Genomic DNA, 20,042 nt, shown 5'->3' with positions numbered 1-20,042 from the left:
AAAAGAGTATTATGACATTAGAAATGAGACTTTTTAAACTAGTGACTGGAAGCAGAAAGTATTCATGACCATGTTTATTAAGGTAATACAGTCTAGGTGAAGTTGGGCCCAAATACATGGACTTCTATGGGGCTATGGGTTTTTCTGGGTCCAATGACAGCGCCATTGATATGAACTACGATTTCCTTAGTGGCTTCACAAAATATCTGTCTGACTGCCCCCCCATGGAATGAACGTGTCAGCGTGTCGTCTTGTCTTTCAGAAGTGTTAAATGACGTGTTTGTTTTTCCCCCATCTTCTCTCCCCTCTGTTTGGTTAAACGCTGACGTTCGTGGCTGATTATCAGGAACCGCGACACCAGGCACAGGTGAGAACTGTTGATCAACACCTATAGCCCTGTAGTACATGTGTGTAGACACGCACGCGTGCACATCACACACTCACGCACGCGCACGCACGCACGCTGAACTCTAAAAGGCTGTGTTGTCTCATGGGGTCCAGAAGGGGAAGCGTGTGGCTGATGGCATCTTTCCATGTCTGTGAGCATGGAAGCCTATGCATCTGTCTTATTGGTTCAAACGCAGTTCAAGCGTCACGCTGAATATACCTCATGCTTTGAGCCCGACATGGGTTCTGAAGTGCAGCCTATATCATACAAGTCGAGCTGAAATGGTATTTTATTGAGATCTGAACTTCTTAGCGTTCTTGTGAGTCAGGATGTCAGGATTCCCTGACATCCTTCCTAACTGAGAGTAGAGTGGAGAGCTTTATAAGGGTACATTTCTGTGGAGTGTAAAGTATAGTTCTATGATAAATCTTGGATGATGTCCGAAACCTCGTATACCTCCACAAATGAATGCCGCCCTGCTTCATTATCCCATTCTGACCTGAGATCAGATTCATACGAGGTTTCCGCCGGACACACACTGGTCCTGATGAACCCATTCTGACCTGTGATCAGATTCTAAAAAATGTCAGTCGTTCTTCGATTTTTCAAAAAATAGCAGACCTACAAGCTCGTATCGCGCCACTCGGTGGCGCGAAATGAGCTTGTAGATCTGCTATTTTTAAATAGCTAAAGCATAACATGATGCCGACACCAAAATGGGTGCCCGGTCAGAATGGGTTATGCAAGAGTGTCTCACAAATGTATGTGAAAATAGCAGATAATCTCTTAGATCGGCTGTTTTTAATACGTTTTTTTTTTATCATGAATAAATAGGGAATGGTTTTGAAACACACTGTATAAAGTGATATTTAAATGGCGGATGTATTGTGATTGTGAGATTTATGCTTTGATTTGCCTTATTTGTTTTGGGGGAGCTTATAGCACCCTGGGCAAGACCTATACGCTGAAAAGGCTATCAGTGGAAGGTGCGGGATTTTAGCGGAAGTATCGCCCAAAGGAAATGACGTTGATGCATTGCAAATCAGTTTACGTTCTCCGCGAATAAAACAAGTGTTGGTCGGGGAAAATATCGTATCCGAGGGGGAAATACATCTGACGGATGTGTTCCGGAGGATATGTCCGCCGATGGCTTCTCTGCCTTACGTTGTGACCAGGTTTTTCTTTTCGCAGATAAGTAAGCCTGCAGGACCGAGGCTAGGAGCTTAGGGAGTCCACAACGAACCAGGGCTTCTCTCTGACGAGCTTTACACACTATAGTGACGTAGTTCCTATAGTGAAACAGCTTAACCCATTCTGACCTGAGATCAGATTCATACGAGGTTTCCGCCGGACACACACTGTGTCTGATGAACCCATTCTGACCTGAGATCAGATTCAAAAAATGTCAGTCGTTCTTCGATTTTTTTTCAAAAATAGCTAAAGCATAACATGATGCCGACACCAAAATGGGTGCCCGGTCAGAATGGGTTAAATCTAGCAACACAGTGCTGATCAGATATGAATCTGTCACGATTTCCCCCCCCCCCCACCAAAAAAAAACGGGACCGACCCAGAAGCAGAACACAGCAAAACTGTTTATTGAAACAAAGGGGCTGGAATAGTGTGTCGCTATTCACCTTTTTCCTGTTGTGCTGTGTGTGCTCCAGTTCCTGTATGTCGATTTGATCCAATGAAAGCCAATGAAACTGGTCAGATGACCAATGATATCCAATGATATCAACAGGAACTGGAGCGCACACACAGCCCAGGAAAAAGGTGAATATAGGAGACGAGTAAGACGAGGCTGGCGTTCGAGAACGGGCAGCCAATGGAGCCAATTATGCATGGCCACTAGATTTGCCCATAAACCTCAAGTTTAGCAGGCATATACAGTGATGTACGGTAATATGCAGGTGTGACGGTACAATTCGAGAGTCTACCGGAGTTTGTTGGAAAGTTTAACGGTTTCCTGTACTATACACATCCGTATATTCCATGCTTTTTGCACCGTCCGTGCATGTATGTGTACATGCACGGTATAGAGACATAGGGTACAGGTAGAAGCTCATTTAACCCATTCTGACCTGAGATCAGATTCATACGAGGTTTCCGCCAGACACACCCTGGTCCTGATGAACCCATTCTGACCTGAGATCAGATTCTAGAAATTTTTCAAAAATATTTTTCAATATTTTTCAAAAATAGCAGACCTACAAGCTCGTATCGCGCCACTCGGTGGCGCGATATGAGCTTGTAGATCTGCTATTTTTCAATAGCTAAAGCATAACATGATGCTGACACCAAAATGGGTGCCCGGTCAGAATGGGTTAAATATACATGGAGGTTTGGAACAAAAATCCCAAGGGAAATAAAATTTTCCCAGTCTTTGAACATTTTAAAAATATATGTTGAAAAAGTGGCTGATGGGCAAGTTAGTATCGTGCTGTATTTATCTATTTATTGCCTTTTGTCTATTGATCTATGATGGCCGGTTGTAAATGTCATTAGTATTGTAATCTTATAGTACACATAATGTTAGTACACACTTCTTATCATGTGCTGTAACTATTTATGGTCAATGTATATTTGCTATTTTGCTTATATTGTCCTCTGCATTTTACCCTTCCTTGGAGCAGTGAGCAGCCATTGGTTGCAGTGTTGTTTTTGGCAGCAAATATCTATTTTTCATTTAGTTTTAGTCACATTTTAGTCACTGGGAATGTGTTAGTGTTAGTCTAGTTTTAGTCGACTAAATATCATAAGATTTTAGTCGACTATGTTGATTTAGTCGACTGAAATGTATTTAGTTTTTGTCGCGCGTCGGTGCCGTTGTAATGACTGATTTTACACTTGCATGAAAATAGCTGATCTACAAGCTCACAACGCGTCACGCTGCGGCAACCAAGTGTAAAATGACTTATACTGGATCTCTCGTCCACTAGTCCCTTCCTAACATTTTAGTCTAGTTTTTTATTCGTTGACGAAATTGTCAGTATATTTAGTCTTAGTTTTAGTCATCATAGCATTGTTTTAACCCATTCTGACCGGGCACCCATTTTGGTGTTAGCATCATGTTATGCTTTATCTATTGAAAAATAGCAGATCTACAAGCTCATATCGCGCCACCGAGTGGCGCGATACGAGCTTGTAGGTCTGCTATTTTTGAAAAAAATCGGAGAACGACTGACATTTTTAGAATCTGATCTCAGGTCAGAATGGGTTAATCAGACCAGTGTGTGTCCAGCGGAAACCTCGTATGAATCTGATCTCAGGTCAGAATGCGTTAAAGCCCCCCCCCCCCCCCCCCCCCCCCCCATCTTGGCACCAAAACCTCCCTCGCGTCACGGAGGTCAAGGATAAGGCCAAGCATAGCCTCTTTCTTTTAATTCCACTTGATGATGATGATGGCGATGATGGCGATATAAAATTTCCCCAGCTGGAAAGAGCCCCATAAAACACTGGAGGATTGCATATATACTTGCTTTAGGGAGAGGAGTTTTAGGGGAGGAGAGGATTAGCGGAAGGAAGGCCATGTCGCGGCTCATTCACTTCCTGAGCCCCGCGGGCATAAAGACAGTGTCCTGCTATAACCCAAAGCCGGCACCGTCCCTGCCATAGATATATATACATATTTATATTTTTACATCATATTTGGTTAAACAACTAGTCGACTAGTAAACTAGGCAACTATAGTCAGTGAAAGGTCCTGAGAGATACATAATGTCAGTCTTACCCAATACCCAATCTTTCTGTTTTATGAACACAAGGCTGCGGTACTTTATACCTCATACTAAGCATTTAAAGTATGAGGTATATAAAGTACAGCAGCATTGTGTTAATAAAACAGAGAGATTTGGTAATGGGTAAGACTGGCGTTATGTATCTTTCACTGCTTCGTCTCAACCATTACTCAATGGCTCTGGTCTCAGCCACCGCGGTGGATATTAGACATTCCGTTTTTTTTTTTTTTTTAATGTTGCCACTACTGTTGGAGCAGCCATAAACTACACGGGTTCATCTCGATGATCTGGGCATCTTTGTAATGTTAGTGTTAGTAAAAAAAGCAGGTAAAGGAGTAAAGTTTGAGGCAAACTAACATCAGTCACTGTCACTCGAGTCGTGACAAATCATGACAACACACACAATATTCTGGACCAAACAATAATTACAAAGAAGAAAAACAACAAAAAAGGTGTTGTAACCAGGGGGGCAGTCAGCCAGATATTTCGTGAAGCCTCATTTGAAATCGGTAGTTCATATAATGGCCTGTTGTGGCGCTGGACTGGACCCAAAAAGCCCCATAGCTCCATAGAGGCCCATGTATTTTGGCCCAACTTCACCTAGACTGTATTACCTTAATAAACATGGTCATGAATACTTTCTTCTTCCAGTCACTAGTTTAAAGTCTCATTGCTAATGTCATTATATTATTTTTGGAAAATTATGGTCCCATTAATTAAAAAAATGACCATAAAGTCGCGTATGTTCTGAGGGGCGTGGCTACCGTTACAGTCTATGATCGGGATTCCCCTCCCACTCAAGAGTCTTCTCCTCCCACTCGAGTCAAAATAAAAACCAACGGAGAAGAAGGGGGGAAGTCCCGCCTCGTTGTCTGGGCAGCCAATGACCAGCTGGTACAAAACGGAGCCAGCCAATGGCCAGCTGGTACCAAAAGATGGCGACTTACATCAGGAATTAGCATATCATTACAGGCTTCATTTTACGTTCATGTTAGACCCGGGGAACGCTTTGTCCATATTTTTTACAGTCTATGGTTGTAACCTGCCGTTTTTTTTCTACTTTCAAATTCTTTGTTTGGCCCAAAACATTGTGTTTGTCGTCATGATTTGGTCACGACAAGAGTTGGCTTTGTCCAGCGGCGTATAAACGTCTTTAAATAAATACTTTCTGAAAAGTCTATGAGGAAAATGAACGGGGATTTCTTTTCCGGGTCTCTCGAGGGGACTGCGACGCTCTATACTGTATAATTATAATGAGAGGGTGTGCTTTACTGGCATTAATGCACGCCTGTGATGCTCCAGGAGCAAAAGGCAGCGCAGAAGTGCATTAACCCATTCTGACCTGAGATCAGATTCATGCGAGGTTTCCGCCGGACACACACTGGTCTGATGAACCCATTCTGACCTGAGATCAGATTCTAAAAAATGTCAGTCGTTCTTCGATTTTTCAAAAAATAGCAGACCTACAAGCTCGTATCGCGCCACTCGGTGGCGCGATATGAGCTTGTAGATCTGCTATTTTTAAATAGCTAAAGCATAACATGATGCTGACACCAAAACGGGTGCCCGTTCAGAATGGGTTAAAAAAATAAACCTTGCTCAAGGAGGACACTTCGACACTAACTCTGGGGCAGCCCGGGATCGAACCGGGAACCTCGCGGTTCAGTCCAACCGGCCACTCTACCCCTGAGCCACTGCCATATATATAGTCTGGTTCTCCACTGCAGAACATGCATGCCTGCACTAAGTTAACCCTATAACTGCGTGTGTGTGCGTACAGTGTGTGTGCACGTGCACTTGTGGGGGGTCTCAGCTTTTGTCAGATGTATTGTACGTAAGACGGAGGCTCCAAAAGGAAAAAGAAAATGTTGGGAACCACTGAGATTTTTTTTTACAGTGCACACATTGCTCCATTTCTCCTTTTCTCCATCAGCTGCACTCTCCGCTCTCTCCTTCACATCTTTTCTTCCTTTCTTTTTGTCTAGCGTCATTCTCCCTCAATTCCATACCATTGTTCTCCCGAGACAAATGCATTAACTATTCATCATTTATTCAAGCTTTCAAACGCTTTTTCCTTTTCCCTTCCCCTCTCTCCATGTTTATATACCCGGGGAAAGTGCCTATTGGCCGACCGACCGACCGGGGGCCCTTGAGCGCAAAAGGCACCCTCTCGGGGGAGGGGGGTTACAATATGGGGGTGTTCAGTACTCAACGGAAAAGCCTTTGTCTTGTTCTTTTATACTCTAAGTAGTTTTGGGGATGGAGAGAGAGGAGTATATAGAGCAAACAGGCGGAGGAAGTGCTGAAAGGTGCAGGGGGGAGATCAGAGAGATCCATGCGGGCTCTGATCAGGGCTTCGTCACACGGCAGGGGGGAAGCTGGTAACGCTGAGCGCCCTTTCTTCATCTATACCCAATAGACGGATATAGCGTCTTAACCCATTTTGGACTGAGGTCGATAAAAAAAGGTCTGAAAAAAAAACACAGCATGTTTCTCTGTCAGTGCATGGTTGCTCAACATTGACATTTTTCATGTCAATGACCCCCAGAAATATCTCTTATTGGGCCACAGACCTCCATCTCAGAATATGTAGTTCCAGGGACCACCCCCCCCCCCCCCCCCTCCAGAAGCAAATATTTCAGTTAAAAATGTTCGCTTCTGAAATATATATTCAAAGATCAGCGGCCCCCTTTTCTCACGACTTTTCCAAAAAAAATAGCAGACCTACTACAAGCTCGAGCTTGTAGATCTGCTATATTTTTCAATAGCTATAAAGTATAACGGAATGCTTTGAAACACCAAAAGGGGCTTTTTTCACCGCCCAAAATGGGTTAAAGCCCAGCGTTTATTTGAAGATCGAAGGCATATAGGCAACACCTTATCAGCCCGACAGGGGAGAGAGGAGGGAGGTATATGTATATAGCGTGTGCTGCAGTGTTGTTGTTTTTGGCAGCAAATTTCTATTTTAGTTTTAGTCATATAGTCTCTTGAATCGTTTTTCACACATTCACACAGTCACATTTTAGTCACCTGGAATGTTCTATAGTGTTTAGTCTAGTTTTAGTCGACTTAATGTGATAATGTCATACGATTTTAGTCGACTAAATCTACAGTTGATTTAGTCGACTAAAATGTGTTTTTTGGCAGGCCTTGATGTCGTTGTATAATGACATATTTTACACTTGGCATGGTTGGCATGCTGAAAATAGCAGATATACAATCTCACAACGCGTCGCAGGTAGCCGACGAACATTTTTTGCGTCTCAGTTTTAGTCGACGAAAACAACACTGGTGTGCATGCCCCCCCCCCCCCCCCCCCCACCCCGGTTCTTGCTGGTTCTTGGCGCCGGCATGCTTCGCCGATGCCAGGTGTTTTTTGCGGCCTGGTATATATATATATATATATCCCATTCTGACCGGTTACCCATTTTGGTGTCGGCATCATGATATGCTTTAGCTATTGAAAAATAGCAGATCTACAAGCTCATATCGCGCCACCGAGTGGCGCGATACGAGCTTGTAGGTCTGCTATTTTTGAAAAATCGAAGAACGACTGACATTTTTAGAATCTGATCTCAGGTCAGAATGGGTTCATCAGACCAGTGTGTGTCCGGCGGAAACCTCGTATGAATCTGATCTCAGGTCAGAATGGGATATATATATATATCTCTGGCGTATTCTTCCCATGTCTGTCTACTACAGTATGGTCTCTGCATGCCCTCTGAATCATTCAGGGCCCTCCGCAGAGTGAGTATCTCTCTCAGGACTAGCTTTGGCTGTTAATTATGCATGTGCAGTTCAGTGCAGAGTCCTGTAAACAGTTATGCACTTTATCCTGCAGGGCTTTGACTGACAGGACGCCCATAGCGTACCGTACCGTATACCTGTCGCTATCCGGCAGAAACCTTGTATCTCCATATTTATTTTTTTTATTTTTTTGAGGGGCGCTATAGCCCCTCCTATGTGTCCAGCATTGTCCTAACACAAACATTAAATGCCGTTGATAATGAATGGCCAGTTTTGAGTGTTTGTGTGAACACAGACATTGCGTGTGAAGACAAAGGGGAGGACGCAAATTGTAATTGGCCGGGATGAGATGATGTAGTATGATGATGTACGATGATAGGACTACAACAAGCACTTTATCCAAACTACAACACTACAAACTACAACACACCTGCAAGGGATTTCTTGACAGGATAAGTATAGCTTCATAACAATGTCTATACAGTGGATTTCTATGAAACTTTTGCAAGATAGAAAGAGGATAATTCAAGCTTTTCGGACAGCTGCAATGTTGGGCGAGTTTGACGTTGTGTAATACAATTAGACAGGACTTCTCTGTTTGGATGAATGTTGCTGTTGTCGATGGGAAGTTGAACCTAGTTAGCACCTTGCTGGTAAGATGGATGCGGTCTGCATAGCAAGCAAGCAACTGACCATATATGGTCAGTTGCTTGCAGTTCAGACTTTGTACCGATGTCAGTGAGACTTGCACACGTGGAATTTATATCCCATAGCTCAGATGGATGGGCGTGTTTGACTGTCTATCCTCCTGGCATAGCCCATGAATGGGGCGTGTTTGACTGTCTATCCCATAGTCCAGATGGATGGGAGCGTTTGACTGTCTATCCTCCTGGCATAGCCCATGAATGGGGCGTGTTTGACTGTCTATCCCATAGTCCAGATGGATGGGAGCGTTTGACTGTCTATCCTCCTGGCATAGCCCATGAATGGGGCGTGTTTGACTGTCTATCCCATAGTCCAGATGGATGGGCGTGTTTGACTGTCTATCCTCCTGGCATAGCCCATGAATGGGGGCGTGTTTGACTGTCTATCCCATAGTCCAGATGGATGGGCGTGTTTGACTGTCTATCCTCCTGGCATAGCCATGAATGGGGCGTGTTTGACTGTCTATCCCATAGTCCAGATGGATGGGCGTGTTTGACTGTCTATCCTCCTGGCATAGCCCATGAATGGGGCGGTGTTTGACTGTCTATCCCATAGTCCAGATGGATGGGCGTGTTTGACTGTCTATCCTCCTGGCATAATAGCCCATGAATGGGGCGTGTTTGACTGTCTATCCCATAGTCCAGATGGCTGGGCGTGTTGACTGTCTACTTGAGGGGTTCTCAACTTGGGGAACCTTGAGTGGTCCTTGAAGGGGTTCAGGGGGTCCCGACTCCCCAGCTATACATCACTGATAGACGAGGTTTTTTCAGCTATTTTTCGTGACCACATATTGGTGTAATGTACACACACACACACACACACACACACACACACACACACACACTATTGTCACACTTGGAACACGCACACACTCCTTACCTCTCGTCAGAAGCGTCGACATGGCACCAGCGTCGCGGTACAACAAAGGCACAAATTAACCCATTCTGACCGGGCACCCGTTTTGGTGTTAGCATCATGTTATGCTTTAGCTATTTAAAAATAGCAGATCTACAAGCTCGTATCGCGCCACCGAGTGGCGCGATACGAGCTTGTAGGTCTGCTATTTTTGAAAAATCGAAGAGCGACTGACATTTTTAGAATCTGATCTCAGGTCAGAATGGGTTCATCAGACCAGTGTGTGTCCGGCGGAAACCTCGTATGAATCTGATCTCAGGTCAGAATGGGTTAAATCCGAAATGTGGATGGCAGAAAATCCACAAGGAACAGAGATCCTATAGAATCTGAGTTATGACGGTTTGAAAGTCCTCCCTTCCACATGCTTTGCACTGTGAATATATTTCCAATCCCATAGTTGGAACCCTTTTTTTTTTGCAAATGGGTTCCCAAAGTTTTTTTGAAGTTTTAACCCATTCTGACCTGAGATCAGATTCATACGAGGTTTCCGCCGGACACACACTGGTCTGATGAACCCATTCTGACCTGAGATCAGATTATAAAAAATGTCAGTCGTTCTTCGATTAAAAAAAAAATAGCAGACCTACAAGCTCGTATCGCGCCACTCGGTGGCGCGATATGAGCTTGTAGATCTGCTATTTTTAAATAGCTAAAGCATAACATGATGCTGACATCAAAATGGGTGCCCGGTCAGAATGGGTTAAAACTGTAAAAAAATTATAATAACCTAACAGTACAGACAGTATGTTACTCTTATCTTATCTTAGATCATGCATTTCAGACAAATCAGAACAAAGAGGAGTGATTTTCAGTTCCAGCGAGGAGAACACAAGTTACAGTATGTTGAAAATTACAAATATTTGGGTCTTAACTTGGATGAACATTTAACTTTATGAATATGGTACATCGGTATTGGTAGGATCTGCAGGTAGGGCTCTTAAGACTAAACCACACCCATCAGAGGTGTGGCTTCCATAGGTACCTAGGTACTTTTAAAAACCTATAGAAACCTCTAGGTGTCAGCCTGGTACAGACGAAGGGGACAGTACTGTAGGTGGCATAATAGCCCAAAACTAAACAGCTGGGTGATTTGGGATATGCTGCCTACTCCAAACGGTTTCACACGTGTGTCTGCCCTGTCATGGATTATATGGCTGGGAATATGGGGCTCAAACATGAATATGAAGGGACAAATGGTTCAGAATAGAGCCATACGGTACTTCTTAGGAGTGCACAAATTTGCGCCTGTATTAGCAATATAACAGGAGCCAGTGGCGTGCACAGACATTTAGAGGGGGCAGGTGCTCAAGTGAAAAAAAGGGCACCTTGTGCAGCACATTTTGGGGCGGGAACCCATTTTGGTGCTTTAGCTATTGAAAAATAGCAGATCTACAAGCTCATAGCGCGCCACCGAGTGGCGCGCTATGAGCTTGTAGGTCTGCTATTTTTCTTTAATCGAAGAACCACTGACATAGAAACATATCTTTAGATTGTGGGGGCCTGAATAATATAGTAGAAGCGTTTTTTTTTATCAAGATTTGATCAATGTCACCATGGTCCACACACTACAAATTAAGAAAAATAAATAAACTTTTTTTGTTTTTTTTTAAGAGCAAAATTGACAAAAGGGCAGGGGGTGCTCTAGCACCCCCTAGTGTCTATCTGTGCACGCCACTGACAGGAGACATGGGTTGGGAGCCGTGTGAGATAAGGTGGAGAGGCAGCATGATGGCCTCATGGAACAGACCAATCAGAATGCCAGAGAACAGAGTTGCTAGGAAGATTTTCAACTGGGATGTATCAGTAAAAAAAGGTGCATGGGCGAGTGCAATAGAGGACACTCTTGTACGAACTGGGTTACATGACAGCTTTCTAAATAACAGGGTTGTAAACATCTCCATGGGTAAAGACACACTTTATAGTTTATTTCAGAGCAAAGACATATTGTTCAAACCAAAGCTGAGAACATTTGTTACGATAAAAAGCTGTTATGCTAGTGAAAAGTATGTTTGTGCCCCATTATCCAAAAGACAAAGATCCCTATGTGCCCAACTCCGTTCTGGGATCTTGCCCTTGCACCTTGAGACTGCGAGGTATAGAGGAGTTCCAGAAGAAGAATGTACAGTATCTGCACCTACTGTGATATAAATGATATTGAGAATGAGTTCCATTTTCTTTTCTATTCTATTGCCCGTTGTATCATGAGCTACGTCAAAAGTTATTTAACCCATTCTGACCCGAGATCAGATTCTAAAAATGTCAGTCGCTCTTCGATTTTTCAAAAATAGCAGACCTACAAGCTCTCGTAGCGCGCCACTCGGTGGCGCGCTACGAGCTTGTAGATCTGCTATTTTTCAATAGCTAAAGCATAACATGATGCTGACACCAAAATGGGTTCCCGTTCAGAATGGGTTAACAGATGTAAAAATATAGATCTGATGTGGTTAAGTGATGCAGAGCGACTGAGATGGATTTTCGAACAAAAGATTATTTGCATTAGCAGAATATATAGAGAAAGCTTGGGACATACGGACAAAGAAAACTTATGTGTGACGTATTTTATTTTATTTTATTTTATTTTATTTTATTTTATTTTATTTTATTTTATTTTATTTTATTTTATTTTATTTTATTTTATTTTATTTTATTTTATTTTATTTTATTTTATTTTATTTTATTTTATTTTATTTTATTTTATTTTATTTTATTTTATGATAATGCTTATTTCTGTTTTTGTTTTGATCAAATACTTTGTGTAACTTCTGTGTGGGAAGTGAACTTGTCATATTGTTTATTTATGTTGTTGGTGTCTTATAATCCCGTAAGGGATGTGTCTTAATGACAAGACACGAAAATAAAAATTCATTCATACATTCATTAATTCATTCATTAATTAATTCATTCATTCATTGTGTTATGTAATACCATAAGATGAAAATGAAAAACACAATTGTAGTAATGTTTTGCCTACTGCTACTCTCACGTTATTCTCAAGTTGACAGCTGCAGAAACACACTTTGAGACCCAATTAGCAAATTCTATATTTGACAGTCGTTTTTTTTTTTTTTTATCAAAGTAACGGAAGCACTTATGTTAAATGAGTCTCCAATTGTGGAGAGGGGAGGTGTTATTCTGTGTGGGGAACCCCTTTTGGTGTTAGCGTCATGTTATGCTTTAGCTATTGAAAAACAGCAGATCTACAAGCTCGTAGCGCACCACCGAGTGGCGCGCTACGAGCTTGTAGGTCTGCTATTTTTGAAAAATCAACTGACAGGAGAAACATGGCTTTTTTCAGAAAACTGTCAGGATGTAGAAGAACATTTTCAGAATCTGATCTCGGGTCTGAATGCTTTAATGCTCTCTGCTCTTACAGATTATACACACACGTCAAAATGACTGTTTCGTTTTCCTCCGCATGTTACACATTCATGGAGCAAATGAATGGAATCCTGTGGATTCCACATTGTGGATGGAAATCCTGTAGATGGAAAAACGGCGTGACTCCAAATGTGGACCTCTGAGACTTTGTCTAAAATGCACTGTATCTATGACTTCCCCCATTGACTTCCATTCGGAAAAAAATTAGTTAAATATAAAAAAAAAAGTATACAAAAAAATGCACGTGCTCCCCCAAAACTGTGTGGACTTCTGTGGCCTATACTGGCAAGCCAATAAATGAGGCGCTGATCGGTTCAGCACGCACGCACACACACACACACACACACACACACACACACACACACACACACACACACACACACACACACACACACACACACGCAGAGCCATTACAAATATGAACTCTAGAATTCTGGAAGTAATTTTAACCCATTCTGACCGGGCATCCATTTTGGTGTCAGCATCATGTTATGCTTTAGCTATTTAAAAATAGCAGATCTACAAGCTCATATCGCGCCACCGAGTGGCGCGATACGAGCTTGTAGGTCTGCTATTTTTTGAAAAATCGAAGAACGACTGACATTTTTTAAATCTGATCTCAGGTCAGAATGGGTTTAATCAGACCAGTGTGTGTCCGGCGGAAACCTCGTATGAATCTGATCTCAGGTCAGAATGGGTTAACATAAGAATAGGTATTGTTCTGTTCCGGTTTTTTTGGCCCAGTGTGAAATGATGGATGCGTTTGTTCTCTCTCCCCATGCATGCAGCACCAGCCCGGCCCACAAGTACTACCTGGCCATGGACCCCATGGGCGAGGTCCTGTACGTGTCGGACACCAGCAGCCGGCGGGTGTACCGCGTCCGCAACCTGGGCCAGCCCAAGGACCCGTCGCGCAACCTGGAGGTGGTGGCGGGCACCGGGGAGCAGTGCCTCCCCTTCGACCAGAGCCACTGTGGAGAGGGAGGCAAGGCCACCGAGGCTGCCCTCAACAACCCCCGAGGTACTGGGGGGAACGCACACGCACACGCACACACACACACACACACACACACACACACACACACACACACACACACACACTGTGGTGAGGGAGGCAAGGCCACCGAGGCCGCCCTCAACAACCCCCGAGGTACTGGGGGGAACGCACACACACACACACACACACACACACACTGTGGAGAGGGAGGCAAGGCCACCGAGGCTGCCCTCAACAACCCCCGAGGTACTGGGGGGAACGCACACACACACACACACACACACACACACACACACACACACGCACGCACGCACGTCAGTGTTGTTTTTGGCAGCACATTTCTCTTTTAGTTTTAGTCGTTGTCTCTTGAATAGTTTTCACTTAGTTTTAGTCACATTTTAGTCACCTGGAATGTACTAGTGTTTAGTCTAGTTTTAGTCGACTACATGTCACACGATTTTAGTCGACTAAATCTACAGGTGATTTAGTCGACTAAAATGTGTTTTGGCGGGCCTTGATGCCATCGTAATGGCAGATTGTATACTTGCTGAAAATAGCCGATCTACAAGCTCACAACGCGTCGCAGTGTAAAATGACTTATACTGGATCTCTTGTCCACTAGTCACTGTATAACATTTTAGAAATTGTCGATATATTTAGTCTTAGTTTTAGTCGTCATAGCTTAGTTTTCATTTAGTTTCCATTTAGTCAGTGAAAAAAGGTAGTCGACGAACATTTTCCGTCTTAGTTTTAGTCGACAAAAACAACACTGACGCACACACACAAAACCACCCAACAAACGCAGCGCAAACACACAAACACAAAAGTAACACACGTCACAATACAAACGCACAAACACAAACAAGCGCACTGTGTGGACCGACATGTTTGACCGGCAGTCACTGGAAGCGATCACTCTAGCACATTTTAACAGCTGTTTCCATGCGCTGCTATAGCTGCCTTGTGTCAATACAGTGTCCACAACACAGCTAATCCATGCATCTATATAACATGCCATGTAATGCGTCCATGCAGCTAGTACAGCTAGTGCTGGTTTGATCAGTCGCAAACCGAAAGCTGGTTTGCGGCTTATTGCAACACAGATTTGTGTCAAAGTGTGTGGATATTTACCCGTGGCATGGTTTCATATTGTGAGCGTGTGGGCCGTTGGGCAGTTGGCTCAGGAGGTAGAGCGTAGCGTAGCGTAGCGTGCGTAGCGTAGCGTGTGGGCCGTTGGGCAGTTGGCTCAGGAGGTAGAGCGTAGCGTAGCGTAGCGTGTGGGCAGTTGGCTCAGCAGGTAGAGCGTAGCGTAGCGTGCGTAGCGTAGCGTAGCGTAGCGTAGCGTGTGGGCCGTTGGGCAGTTGCCTCAGCAGGTAGAGCGTAGCGTAGCGTGCGTAGCGTAGCGTAGCGTAGCGTAGCGTGTGGGCCGTTGGGCAGTTGCCTCAGCAGGTAGAGCGTAGCGTGCGTAGCGTAGCGTGTGGGCCGTTGGGCAGTTGGCTCAGCAGGTAGAGCGTAGCGTAGCGTGCGTAGCGTAGCGTGCGTAGCGTAGCGTGTGGGCCGTTGGGCAGTTGGCTCAGCAGGTAGAGCGTAGCGTAGCGTAGCGTAGCGTGTGGGCCGTTGGGCAGTTGGCTCAGCAGGTAGAGCGTAGCGTAGCGTAGCGTAGCGTGTGGGCCGTTGGGCAGTTGCCTCAGCAGGTAGAGCGTAGCGTGTGGGCGGCAGTTGGCTCAGCGGGTATAGAGCGGCCCTGCATGTGAAAGGAAGGTTTCCCGGTTTGATCCCGCAGGCTCCCTCAAAGTCATAGCGTCTTTTGAGCAAGACACTCAAGTGACTCAACCCCTGATTCCTCCCGGTGACCAGGTTGGGTGAATGTTATATATGCACATTGTGTATACAGCACCATATCATACCAAAGGCGCCATATCATTTATACCGTTTGTAGAGAGCGGCTATTCTCACCGCGCGGCAATGTCGTATAATGCCAAAGTACTGAATATAGGGCTTAACCCATTCTGACCGGGCACCCATTTTGGTGTCGGCATCATGTTATGCTTTAGCTATTGAAAAATAGCAGATCTACAAGCTCATATCGCGCCACCGAGTGGCGCGATACGAGCTTGTAGGTCTGCTATTTTTTGAAAAATCGAAGAACGACTGACATTTTTAGAATCTGATCTCAGGTCAGAATGGGTTCATCAGACCAGTGTGTGTCCAGTGGAAACCTCGTATGAATCTGATCTCAGGTCAGAATGGGTTAAGTTGAATAAATGCCATCTCAGTGGCCTTGTGGTTAGAGTGTCCCTGAGATCGGGAGGTCAGGATTTCAATCCTCAGCCAAATTATACCAAAGACTGTACAACGCCACTCCCCGTGTTTATCGAGGGTCGGATCCAGATAAGTGCCTGGCGGCATACTGTACGTCATGTCCGACAAGGTGTTGTGACCATTGGGGAGAGACCATTATGACCATAATGGTTCTCAAGGCTACTCACTGTACTTACGGTACTAAGTGAATAAGTGGTTAACTACACAAGACCACGCATGTAAAGGAAAACCAAATGAGGAGAAGAATAATTAACCAATTCTGACCTGAGATCAGATTCATACGAGGTTTCCGCCGGACACACACTGGTCTGACGAACCCATTCTGAGATCAGATTAAAAAAAATGTCAGTCGTTCTTAAATTTTTCAAAAAATAGCAGACCTACAAGCTCGTATCGCGCCACTCGGTGGCGCGATATGAGCTTGTAGATCTGCTATTTTTAAATGGCTAAAGCATAACATGATGCTGACACCAAAATGGGTGCCCGGTCAGAATGGGATAAATAAAACACAAGAGAATGCTTAAATAATACCTCGAGAGGTATATATAACATCTGGACTGGTTGTGTATGTAGGAACAGAACATGACAGACCCCCCCATGGGAAGCGGAGGGGAGGGAAAAAGGAGTCTGCTAACCTGCCAGTTTCTCTCTCTCTCTCTCTCTCTCTCTCTCTCTCTCCGATCACGCCCACACACCTGGCCCGGCTCTCACAGTCCCCGGCTCACGACGGAGACTTTATCCACAGGCCTGTCACTCACAAGCCTCCACCCAGGGCCTCTCCGTTGGCCTCTTACCTGTCACTCATACTCGACTATAGTGCAGCAGAAACAATCTGAGGTTTTGCGGCGCCGGAGAGAGAGAGAGAGAGCCAGGAGGGGGATCGATACGTACGGGCGTATATGCCAAGAGAAAGTGCACTCTCCGTTCTTCTCCAAGTGTCACAGCGGCAGTAAATACCGGCTCCGTCCGACCGTCGTCTGCATTGGCACAGTCTATACTCCGTATTTATATTTTCCTATCACTTTCGCTATTCCCCGTGGATATTGATTTGATTCCTAGAATAGGAGGAGGAGGAGGAGGAGGAGGAGGAGGAGGAGGGGTACAATAAGAACAGGCAATAGAACAACTAGTGAAGTTCGGGAGACGTTGTCCGTCGTGTTTGATTTGAAGGTTCTTCTCGTGTGTCGTGTGAGCGTGACCTTCATACTTCAGAGCCTCGCGGCTAAAGCTTCACGCCGCGGCAGAGACAGGGATTCGTTGTGATCTGCCAGTCCACCCGACCTATAAAGACTTCTGTTCATAAAGACTTATCTTTAAAAGACTTTAACCCATTTTGGACGGATGAGGTCGATAAAAAAAAAAAATAGGCTTCTAAAACCTAAAAAAAAAATCGGAAAAACCTATGTTTCTATGTCAGTGGTGCTCAACCTTTTTCATGTCAAGGACCCCCAGAATTATCTCTATTGAGCCACGGACCCCCCATCTCAAAATATGTAGTTCCAGGGACCCCCCCACAGAAGCAAATATTTTAGTTAAAAATGTTCGCTCTGAAATATATATTCAATGATTTGCGACACATTTCTAACGATAAAAAAAAAAAATAGCAGACCTATACAAGCTCGTAGCGCGGCACAGGGTGCCGCGCTACGAGCTTGTATAGATCTGCTATTTTGCAATAGCTAAATTACAACGTAACGTTTAAAACACCAAAAGGGGCTCACGGCCAAAATGGGTTAATCTATAAAGACTCTTCTATAAAGACTTTTATGTATTTAGACTTATATCTATAACCCATTCTGACCGGGCACCCATTTTGGTGTCGGCATCATGTTATGCTTTAGCTATTGAAAAATAGCAGATCTACAAGCTCATATCGCGCCACCGAGTGTCGCGATACGAGCTTGTAGGTCTGCTATTTTTTGAAAAATCGAAGAACGACTGACATTTTTGGAATCTGATCTCAGGTCAGAATGGGTTCGTCAGACCAGTGTGTGTCCGGCGGAAACCTCGTATGAATCTGATCTCAGGTCAGAATGGGATAAAGACGTGTGTTTGGGGCCGCCATAGCTGAGCGGGTATAGCGAGGCCATCTGTTAATCAGAAGGTCAGCAGTTTGCCTGCTGGCCCGTCCATGTTGTTGAAGTGTAGGTGCTTAACCTCTAAAAAGCTCCTGTCCTATGAGCGCTCATGCATCACCACGGCCACCTGAGCAGCTATACGTCAGCTTTAGGGCATTCACTTCTAGCCATTTTTTACTAGTTGACTAGTTGCCTAGTTTACAAGTCGACTGGTTGTTGATTTTGAACATTTTTTTAACCTAAGACTTTTGACCTTTACCCTAATAAAAGTAGGTACAATAATTGTAATATATGTTTTTTTGTGACCATTAGAATGTCTAGAACATGTTTTATTCATTATTGTGAAAGATATCCCCAAATGTAAATTATTAATTTATTATATTATTATATAATTATTATATAATTATTATAAATTTTCCATCAAACTTTATTTTTTTTATTTTTTTTAACATATGTTTTAGTGTCAGTCCTAGTAGTACAAAGTAGTAGTAAGGTTGAAATCTATTTTTTGCAAGTAGAAATGAATGCGGGTGTTAGAGGGTTAACTACCTACTGTATTATAAAAAACATTTTTTTTTTTTTTTTTTTGGAAATAAATATTTGTACATTGGTGACTATTAATATAATCTACCTGATCTTGTGGCCTACACAATTGGGGGGGGGGGAAATACATATATATATTTTTTTATTATTATTTTCCTTATCCCAACAAGGTCGACTAGTGGATTTACTAGTCCACTAGTAATCTAGTCGACTAGTTTCTTAATGCCCTAATCAGCTTTGGTGATGCTCCAACAGATGTCCCGCGCCAAATAAGACTTCTATTTATCTATCCATATACAGTATACTCTATATCTATAAAGACTTTTTTATTGAAAAACGTAGGAAAAGAGACAGAAAGTGAGAACAAATTACATGGCATGATGGGCCCCAGAGGCGTGGAAATCAATTAGAATTACAATAGGCATTTAGCAGACACTCTTAATCAAAGTGGCTTACACGTGTGAGATCGTAATAAGCAGAGTAAGCAAACTAAGCATGAACTCTCTTAGTCAATAAACAAATAAATAGTCACGTAAGTAAGATAGTCACATAAGAGAACAATGTATAGTGCAGCCCTCAAAGTCACTATAGGATACCATGGGTAAACAATGAACCCTAGCATCCTAAACGACATGCTACGAAGATGAAACGTGAACATCGAACCCGGCAACATTGCCATTTGCGGTTAATATGTTTTCCAAGCGTTAACTGACCAAGCGCATATGGCTATAGGTCAGACTTTTAACGTCAAAATAAATGAATAAAACGTTTTTTAAATGTCTTTTAAATGTTCCTATATCAGTGGTTCTCAATATTTCATGTCAAGGACCCCCAAAAAATATATGAAACTTCATCTGAAACATCTGAAAATGTGTTAATGTTTCAGGGACCTGCACCTCCAGAAGCAAAGATTTGAGTTAAAAACGTTCGCTCTGAAAGAGTATATATATTCAAAAAGCTTTGCACTGCACATGTTCATGATTTTTCAAAAATAGCAGACCTACGAGCTCGTATAGCGCGCCACTCGGTGGCGCGCTATACGAGCTTGTAGGTCTGCTATTTTCCAATAGCTAAATTACAGCATAATGTTTAAAACGCCAAAAGGGGTTCAGTCTGCTTGCTTTTATACGTCATCGCTATTTAGAATATAAACGTGAAAAGTAAACATAATGTTTCCAAACGGTGCGATGGTCCATCTTCTATCGACATCTAGACATCTGATCCGATCC

General features: G+C 43.6%; 1 protein-coding gene across 1 annotated transcript in view; it reads left to right on the top strand.

Moving 5' to 3' along the window:
• tenm1 (teneurin transmembrane protein 1) overlaps positions 1-20,042 on the top strand; it is a gene marked incomplete at both ends in the record, with an annotated part of 340,279 nt that overhangs the window by 206,801 nt on the left and 113,436 nt on the right. The window contains 3 exon segments of the mRNA XM_083785749.1: positions 347-367; positions 13,662-13,894; positions 13,976-14,023. Coding sequence (XP_083641875.1) covers positions 347-367; positions 13,662-13,894; positions 13,976-14,023 — 302 coding nt within the window.

This window comes from Protomyctophum parallelum (genome assembly GCF_964188405.1).
Source record: "Protomyctophum parallelum genome assembly, chromosome: 16".
Lineage (NCBI taxonomy): Eukaryota > Metazoa > Chordata > Actinopteri > Myctophiformes > Myctophidae > Protomyctophum > Protomyctophum parallelum.
This window is presented reverse-complemented; position numbering and strand designations above follow the sequence as displayed.